The 9,983-nt window shown below is 49.1% G+C and overlaps 1 protein-coding gene across 1 annotated transcript; it reads left to right on the forward strand.

The window, feature by feature from the left end:
- Positions 1-3,690: 3,690 nt before the first annotated feature.
- Positions 3,691-8,848, forward strand: LOC128351104 (uncharacterized). Its single transcript, XM_053310255.1, has 2 exons — positions 3,691-4,802; positions 7,849-8,848. Exons 1-2 carry the CDS (start codon positions 4,409-4,411, stop codon positions 8,130-8,132), a joined length of 678 nt encoding a protein of 225 aa, XP_053166230.1. The 5' UTR covers positions 3,691-4,408; the 3' UTR covers positions 8,133-8,848.
- The last annotated feature ends 1,135 nt before the right edge of the window (positions 8,849-9,983 follow it).

Consider the following 9,983-nt stretch of genomic DNA (forward strand, 5'->3'; position numbering starts at 1 on the left):
GGGAATATTTTATAGTGCTCACATGTAGTCTTCCATTCATATTCAAGCACGGTGGAGCCTGCTTAGCAAAGGGGACCATTCATGCTTGCTACCACTAGACCAGTAGACACCTAATGGTGCAGTGGGGAAATGACTTGACTAGCAAGCCAGAGGTTTCTGGTTCGAATCCCCGCTAGTATGTTTCCCAGACTATGGGAAACACCTATATTGGGCAGCAGCGATATAGGAAGATGCTGAAAGGCATCATCTCACACTGTGTGGGAGGAGACAATGGTAAACCCCTCCTGTATTCTATCAAAGACAACCACAGGGCTCTGTGGACGCCAGGAGTCCACACCTACTTGACGGCACAACTTTACTTTACCACAAGACCAGCTCTCTTCCTCTCAGTGTTGTGGTAAGCCACACAGAAATGGAAGTTTGGGGTGGCATAGATGATAGATAGATAGATAGATAGATAGATAGATAGATAGATAGATAGATAATAAGTTATGAAGAGAGCAGGGGAACTGCTCCAGCTTGTGTACCTGTTGCAAACTTTCCTATAGAAACCAGATCTGGCTATTGCCACCCATGCCTTGATCACATCTAGGCTTAACTACTATAATGTAATCTATGTATGGCTGCCTTTGAAAAAGTGTTTTGGCAGTTTCAGCTAGTCCAAAATGCTGCAGTCAAGAGAGCTTTTGTGTGCCCATTACAGGGCTCATATTGCTCCCTGACTTTTAGATCTCTACTGACTCCCAATTTGTTTCTGGGCTCAATGAGGCTCAATTCAAAGTGCTGGTAATTATCTTTAAAGCCCTCTATAGTTTGAGCCCAAATTGTATCTTAGGTACCATCTTTCCCCCATATTAAACGGTATGCTTCTAAAAATCTCCAGGTAGGGCTGGAAAAGACTCCTGATCAAAACTGTGGGAGAGTCACGGCACTGACTTATACCTACACAGACTATTGGTCCATTTAGCTGAGATGCTGAGCTAGATAAACCAATGGTCTGTTTGGTATAAGGCAGCTTTCTATGTTCATATGATTAGTATATTTAAAAGGGGAAATGCTAGAAATACATATTTTAAAAAGGTAGAATTTCTGGATTAATTAGGAAAAAAGGATAGACGTATTAGCAAACTGTAAAATCATTAATAAATGATGAGTGGGTTGAAATTAGCTAAGGTTTTATAATCAAAGAGTTGCTGAACTGCTCCTCCAAAAAAGAAAAAGAAAAAAGATGCAACTCTAGAAATGAAAAATGAACTATAAACTGTTGAACTCCTCAACATTTTGCTGACACAATGGAAAACAGCTATCATTTTAAAAAAATGGCATCTATCTACAAAGCTGCAGGTCTAATGTGAGCATGAGACAAAAAGAAGTAGCTAATTAATGTAAAGAACTGAGACAATTGTCATGTTTTATGTGTCTTAGTGTTTAATAGCTTTAAGGCTGTTTTCTGTTGTGCTTTACTTTTTTAAAAGAAGTGTGGATATGTGGCAAAATAATTTTTAAAAAGAATTTTAATGGAATAGAAATGTTTGATGTATTTTTCTCCAAAAGACATCATTTTCATTCCTTTTTTTCAATAGAATTCCAATTCTCCAAGAAGGTTGACACAGCTATGACTGACACGTTTCATGAATCCTGAGAGCTCCATTTGCACATCGATGCTCATCAGTGCATCTATTGAACTTGTGTGCCGGAGAGCTTCCTATTGACTTCAACAGAGGAAAGCACTCTGTGCATGAATTACCACATGCAGAATTTCCCTCTCAGGTTAAATGAAAAGTAGTTGTAGGTAGTAGAGCTTTCCTGGAGCTATCATGCCCACAAGGAATCATTCATCTGAAGTCTGTATGTGCAATTCAAACATACATGCTGTGTTGTGATTGCTGGTGAAGATGCAAACATAATGGATGACACTCTACTTACCTAGTCATTTTTGTTAACCATCACCAGTGTGGTTCAGTCAATGCCTAATTACGTCAGTGCAGACTTTCATTTTCATAGTGTCACCTAAATGCCTGAAAACAGTCTTCCAATTCACATAGATGGCTAAATGCCTACAGTGATGCAGTTTGCCATGAGACATGCATCTGAATTCAGTCTTGGTCCCATTGTGATCAAATTGTGGGCTTAAATCTCATTGATTTTGGTGGAAGTTATGTAAAATGTTCTCCAGATTATGTATCATTTTACCAGAATGTGTTGTATTTCTGAAACAGGAACTGCAACCTGTTCCATGCTTTGATCACATTCCATTTAAAACAATTGATTAACTCCCCAAAATGTCTATTAGGATTGGGATATTAGTATGTGTGGCTTTATACACATGGCTAGACCTGATAAATGATGTGGTTATGGTACTGAACAATTTTAAGAATGGAATGAATGCTAACAATAAAGAAGGAGGAACTATCAAACAGCACCGGGGATCTTTTGCATGTGTCACCATTGTGAAATTCAGGACAGCTAAATGCAAAAAAGTTGTGACAAGCTGTTACAATTCCGGTTAAGGAAAAAACTTATGGAACCTACAAGATGCTAGAGCTTTGTAACTTTAAACAGTTGAGCATCGAGATGCTGACTTCATTGGAGGAAAACAGTACTAAAAAACAAAATACATATATTTTTAAATTAGATCATTGTCTGCATACTCAGTATTCCAGTGTTCTTTTTTTAAAAAATAATAATCTTCAGACATGTTCTGTATATTCACATCTTGCAGGCGAATGTTATTCTTATCTGCTTCATTTTCATGATATTGGGATAGCATTGAATTAAGACTTGGTGTACAATAACATGCAATAATGATATTTGGGGGGGGGAATACTGCTAAGAGTGGGATTGTGATAAGCAAACAAGGTAAATAATTGCATTACAGGATGCCTTATATGTAATTGCTCAAATTAATTAATTAATTAATTATTTGATTTTTATATCGCCCTTCAAAAATGGACGGTACATTCCTACACTTCCTACACTTCTTTTCTAGGTCCAAATTATACATGATTCTGTGGAGAGGTTCAGATGGCAGACACGCATATAATGCTGACCCATTTATTTCTAATTTAAATAAAGGCATGACTTCACTTCTTGTATCCTTCATTTCTTGTAATCTCTGTGGTTCTGAGATTTCTATATGCTTCTGGTCCCTTGTGTGTTCTGCAAGAAGAAGATATGGGATGTCCTTCTCCTTCATGATAAAAGTATTGTATTATTCCCAGGGCATTCTGGGGACAAGATTGTGGTGGATTGTGAGAAATTGTTGCCGAGAAGAGCCCCACTGCTGATATAGTTGCTGCCACCATAAAAAAGATGAGAAAAGAAAAACATATAAAGGAAAGTAGGAAGGACAGCTCCCATCATCAGCTAGCAATAAGCCAGTCAACACTATATACAGAAAACATAAGAATTATTTGGACTCTACATAGTTGCTAATGTTGGGATCAGGTCTGACCCAATCTGATTCAATCCCACAAATGTCAGTTTGGGGTCCTTTAAACCCTTCAGAATGCCCCTCCTCTGGCCCGTTGTCTGGGGAGGGCGATTTGTCCCAGCCCCGGCAACAGGCAAGGAAGACGCCTGATTGGTTCTCGGGCCGGAGGGGCGGGGCTTGACAGCCGTTATCGGCGTCTCCCCGCCCTTCCTTTTCAGTTCGGCCCAAGTTTTTGACGAGAGAGGAGCTCTGTGCCCGAGCTCCTCTCAGTGGTTTGCTGGGGCCCCGTTCGGCCCTAATAGGCGGTCCAGACTTGGACCGTAGGGGAGTGGGGACCCGGGCGGTTGGGTTGGTGGTCGGTGGCTGCGGCCGCGGTGGCAATTTTCGGCCGATTCCGCCTGTGGGGAGGCTGGGTCGGGGGTTGATGGCGGCAGCAGCGGTGGCATTGTGGGTGCTGGGCCGAGTCTGCGGCCACGTGGGGCAGCAGTGGCGATCTAGCCTTCGGTGGGGGGGCGGTCCGGCCGGTATTTGGGCTGATTGGCCTGGAGGGGCCCCCGGGTGGGGGGATTGTTCTAGGCTGCTGGTTGCTTGGGCTGCGAGCCCACTAGGGGGTGCTAGGGACTCCCTGGGAGGCTGTTGCCGGGCTGACAGGCCCGAGTGATTGACAGCTCTTACAGGCCCGGGTGATTGACAGCTCTTAGGGCTTTTTCCCTCTGTCTCTGTTGGGCCTTCTGGGTGTGGCTGCCTGGGAGGAGTGTGGCCTAGCACTGTGGGGTGTGATCAGTGGGAATGCTGCTTGTTTTGGATTAGTCGATATATCTAATTAAAAATAAATAGATAGATATAAAATAATTAAGTAAATACATAAATATATAAATTAATAAATTAATTTTTTAAAAAAAACCAAACCAGTAGAGACAGAAGGAGTATTGAACAATTTCGTACGTAATAAAATCAAATAAGGGTAGAGTGGTCATGCCTCCCAGGAAGGCAAAAGGGAAAGCCGGGGGGAAGCCGATCAAGCCTCCTAAGCGTCCTGCACCCCAGTCTTCATCGTCGGATGAGGATGATGGGGAAATGACCCTCATTAAGGGGATGATACAGCGGCTGGAGGCTTTGGAGCAGGCCAAGGCGCTGCCATCAGATATGGGGGCAGGGCCTTCTGGTAAGGGGGGCAGAACTCGGACGAGGGGGGCCGCAAGGACTCAGTTAATTGATTCTTTATCTGTCAGACTGAAGGCCATGGAGGAGAGGCTAAGCGGCCCGAGTGATGTGCCAGTGGTAGTTTTGGACGAGGCAGCAGTTCCGGGGGCGTTGCAGCAGGAGGAGTCTTCGGCGGCGGCGGAGATGTCAGCTGTGGCTCAGCCGGGTGAGCCTGGATCTGTTGCACCACACGGCGGTACCGGCCAGTGGCCGTGGTTTCCCTGGCTGATGCCAGCAGCTGGGGGTTGGGGCCCTGCCCCCTGGGGGGTCACACATACATACCCAGGTGGGTTGGTGGGTCCTTTGCCAGGGGTGGGGCCGAGTACGCAAGGGGTGGCTGAGCAGGTGTGGCAAGGGATCGTGCCTGCTTCCAGTGGACCTGGGTTGCCACCCATGCAGGGTGCAGGTTGGTATCCTAGGGGGGTTATGCCTACACCTCAGCATTCTCCGTATGGGGCAGTGGGGTTGCCTTTGGGGGATCACCTTTTACTGGCCACTAAGGAGAAGATTTTGAAAGGGGAATACGTTGACATATTCTCCTTGTTATTTAGGGAACCCGAGGTAAAGCATAAGGAGGGTGAGTCGTGTAAAGACCACGCTGTGACGAAGCGTAAGCCAGTTGAGAAATCCTGGAATAACTGGCTTTCGGGTTTTACGATTTATATGGGGGTGGTCATTCTGGCACAGCCGGCCAGAGCCCTGGCGTTAGTTAAGTATATGGACATTATCCATCGGGCTGTGTCGGACTTTGCTGGCAAGGCTTGGGTCCGATATGATGAGAATTTTAGGATGCGAGCCGCTTTGGATCCATCCCTGCCATGGGATGCGCCTCATTTGGAGCTGTGGGTTCTCATCATGTCGCCGACGCGGCCAGTGGACGGTGAGAGATCGGACAGCGGGCATCTGTTATCCAAGGCAGCGGCACTGTCTTTTCCCGCTGTTGCGGGCCAGCCGTGGGTTCAACCCCAGTCGGTTTGCTGGGAGTATAATCGCAGTGGCCGCTGTGGAAGACAGGCCTGTAAGTTTAGACACGTGTGTAGCATCTGTGGTGCCAAGCACCCGAGCTCTTCGTGCCCCAGGGCTCGTGGCTTCGGGGCAGGATCTAAGCCAAGGTTCGATGGGGGCAAGAAGGGGGGCCCTCCCGCACCCCCTTCGGGTAAAGGGGCCCAGCCCAGTTAGACTGGACGTTTTGGAGCAGCTGTTAATAGGCTACCCTAATGGGAGGCCGCTGCCTTGTTGAGTTCAGGGTTTAAAGAAGGTTTTAGGATTCCGACCTTATCTCATAGGGTGGCCTTTATGGCCGATAACCTTAAATCGGTTAAAGGGATGGAGGTGGTAGTGGCCAGGAAGATAGGTAAGGAGGTGGCTGCCGGGAGGGTGGCTGGGCCTTTCGATCTTCCCCCCTTTGACAATTTGAGGGTTTCCCCGTTGGGAGTTGTCCCGAAGAAGGCTCCAGGCGAGTACCGCCTCACACATCACCTGTCCTTTTTGGGTATCGAGTTGGATACGGTGGTTGGGTGTTCGCGTCTCCCGTTGGAGAAGTTGGCGACGCTGCGGGGTCTTATTGGGGCCATGCAGGTGGCGCGGAAGGTTTCCCTTAAGGAGCTGCAGGTGGTGGTAGGTCATTTGAATTTCGCCTGCAGGGTGGTGGTACCCGGGAGGACATTTTTGAGGCACCTTTGCGACCTGATGTCCGGTTTGCGGGCTCCTCACCATAGGGTAAGGCTTACGGAGGGGGTTAAGGCAGACTTGGCAGTATGGGGCACGTTTTTGGAGCAATTTAATGGTGTTTCATTCTGGAGGACAGAGCAGCTAGTTGAGGCAGAGCTGCAGGTCCATTCGGACGCGGCTGGGGGAGCGGGGTTTGGCGTTTATTTTCGTGGGTGCTGGTGTTATGGGTGTTGGCCGGTTGGTTGGGAGAGGGCTGGTATCACTAGGGACCTTACCTTTTTGGAACTGTTCCCCATTGTGGTGGCAGTGCACCTTTGGGCTGGGGAGTTCTCTAACTCCACAGTTCAGTTTTGGTGCGACAATCAGGCAGTAGTGCAGGTTGTCAATTCACAGACGTCACGGTCCCCTCGGGTCATGGGCTTGGTTAGAGCTTTTGTTTTGCAGTGTTTACGTGCCAACATTTTATTTGTGGCGCGACATGTTCCAGGGCTTCAGAATGACATCGCTGATGCCCTGTCTCGGTTTCAGTTGGACAGGTTTCGGGAACTGGCGCCGGAGGCTATGCGGGACCCGGAGGTCATGCCAGAAGCCCTGTGGAGGCTTGGCGCGTAGCTGCGCGGCAGGCCATCGATGCCTCCTTGGCGCCCAGTACCAGGGTTAGTTATCGGGCGAAGGTAGGGGCATTCTCAACATTTAGGAGACAAGAGGGCCTTGTGGAAGCATGGCCTGTGCCTGTGGAACATGTTATGCAGTTCCTGGTGTCTCTTTTTAGGGCCGGTAAGGCGGTCTCGACCATGGGAGGCTACGTCTCCGCTTTGGCCTTCGAGGCTCAAGTGCAGGGGGTGCAGGACACTACAGGTGATCCTAGGGTTAAACGCATGCTGGAGGGGTGGGCGCGGCAGCAGCCCAGGGGCCCGGATAAAAGGAGGCCACTAACCTTGGACGTGGTGGCTGCACTGATTCGCCATTTACCTGTCTGTTGCTCTTCCCCTGGGAAGCTACGTTAATGAAGGCTGCCTCCTTGGTTTACTTTTTTGGGGCTTTTAGACCCAGTGAAGTTTTGCCACGGGGTAGGCATTCGCCTGTGGGGCGTTGCCTGCAGTTTGGGGATTTGTCGTTTGAGGGTAGGGGAGTCACGTTGCTACTCCGTAGCTCCAAGACTGATCAGAAGGGGAAGGGGCAGGTGATTAGGCTCCATGCTGCCTCGGACCCGGGAATGTGTCCAGTGATGGCCTTACGGCAGTATGTAGCAGGTGGTCCCAAGGCATCTGGGTGTTTATTTGTCCATGAGAGGGGGGATCCTTTAACCTAGTATCAGCTATGGGCTGTTCTGAGGAAGGCTATGGCCTGTGCTGGTGTGTCAGACTTGGGGTTTAGCCTGCACTCCTTTAGAATTGGGGCGGCTACTACAGCCAGTGGCCTGGGTTTGGAGGCGAGGGATGTGCAGAGGATTGGACGGTGGAAGTCTGATGCTTTTTTACGCTATGTGCGCTAAAGCGGCACAGTTGCGGCTGTTTGTTACCTGTTTGTTCTTTTAACAGGTGCTGGCGGGGCAGCGGCTCCGGTGAGAGGTGCTGGCGGGGCGGCGGCTCCTGTGAGAGTATTCCTGTGTGGCCATTCCTTGGTGTTTTGGGCATACAAGAGGGCCAGCGCCTCACGTTTTGGGACCCAACTCGGTCTGGGACAGCAGTCCAGAGTGTCTTGGTTGGGTATGCGGGGGATGCTTTGGGGACAGTTACTCCCAACTCTGTTAGATTATGTTGATAGGTGTTCCTGTCCGGATATTTTGGTCGTGCATTTGGGTGAGAACGACTTGGGCAAGTGATCAGGTCTCTCCATCATTCAACAAGCCTCTTCTGATTTTGGGTCCTTGCGGGATAGATTTCCAGGGATGAGGATTGTGTGGGTCGAGTGGCTCCAGCGCAGAGTTTGGCGCGGGGTGCACTCTCTAAGGGGGGTTGAACGAGCTCGACGTAAGGCGTCTAAGGCTATTGGCCGGCCCGTTCTTGAGGATGGGGGCTGGGTGTTGGCACAGCCCGGCCTGTCGGCTTCATTGCCGCACTTGTTTAGGCCTGACGGGGTCCACCTGTCTGTTCAGGGCTGCGATTTGTACCTATCCAATATTCAGAGGGGGCTTGGGGAAGTTGTTGGGGAGTGGTGGGGCAGGAAGGCCAAGCTAGGCTGACCTCCCTGTGTGGCAGGGACAGTGCAGGTTTTGGTGGGAAATAGTTGGGTTTAACTCCGGTGAGCACCCTTGGGACGAGTTAATTGGTGATTGGTCAGTCGCTCCCTTGTGGCTTGTGCGGCCCAGGGAGGACGACTTGCCATGAACCGGCTTCAGGACTTTGCAGATCCTTGGGCTGCGCGGTCCGGGGTGTGCAAAGCCTAGAAGGTTCCAGACCCTCGATTGGGGGTTGGTTGAAAGGAGACGGATCAGGACAGTGCCTGATGCTCTCCTGAGCCAGGGTGTGTCGCCCAAGCATGGTCAGGGGTGGACTCGGGGTCCAAACCTGGCCAATGCTAGGCCCCGCACTGTCTGGGTGGTTGAACATCACTGTCAAGTTCACTTGCTCACAGTTGATTCTTGTAATAAAGTTATGACCAATTCACCCAACAAATTGTGTCGGTGTCGTCTTTGCCTGGGGTCTGGGGACAATGTTTGGATCAGGTTTGGGATTAGTATTGTGATCTAGGTTGAGTTTGGTTTTTTTCCTGACCATCCTTTAAATTATTATTATTAAATAATTGAGATAATTACTGTGCAATGATGCAATGTAAGAAAGGTGTTCAAAGTCTAAGGGAGGGGGGAAACTGGACCAAGAAGCCAAAGTATGCTACTGGAGGTGTGTATGAACCAGAAATTGTGGCTCAGTTCAAATTTGAATTGTATCATAATCGAACTGTGTGCAGCCAAACTGATTCAGTCAAACTGACCAGCCAGTCTGGTTCTTTTGACCAAACCAGTTTGGTGTTTCAGGCAGCTAATACTTGTTAAAGGGAATCCGGTGAGGATTCCCCTTCACAATTAAAGGGGTAGGGGTCCAGGAAATGTTCAGTGCAGATGGGCGGAGTGGCGAGAGGGTAAAAAAGTCTTCACCCAGTCATTGTGGCTGCCAGCACCACTGCTCACTCCCCCTGGCATGGCACCAAGCGCATGTAAAGTTCCATTTAGGCAGCAGTCCATGTGGCAGCAACATGACTCCAGCCACTGTGGAAGCCAGAACCATGGCACTGCCATGCAGGCAGCTTCCCTAAATGGAGTTCCATGTATGCATGGAGCTGCATGCAGCAGGAGGTGTGAAACCAGGTGGCATCGGCAGCCATACCAGCCGGGTACACACCTTTTTACCTCTCTTGCCACCGATGCCCAGCTACCACTTTGCTGCCAAACCAGTTCGCCCGAACTGGGCTTGGTCCATCTTAATTGTAGACTGAACTGCCCCTGTTTTGGTTTGTGATCGAGCTGCCAAACTGGCCTGTTTCAAGGCAAACTGGTTCCTGAGTGAACGATTCATGCGTGAACGATTCACCGCTATATGCCCCCAGGTATAGACCACTTGGCAGTAACCTTCTCACTGCAGATTTGCTTGCAACCATTGCTGAGACTGCTTCAATAGCTCCAATTACCCACTGCTGATTTGCCCTCCAGCTCAAGTGGTAGCTTCATATCATCTGA

Source organism: Hemicordylus capensis, chromosome 3 (genome assembly GCF_027244095.1).
Source record: "Hemicordylus capensis ecotype Gifberg chromosome 3, rHemCap1.1.pri, whole genome shotgun sequence".
Taxonomy (NCBI): domain Eukaryota; kingdom Metazoa; phylum Chordata; class Lepidosauria; order Squamata; family Cordylidae; genus Hemicordylus; species Hemicordylus capensis.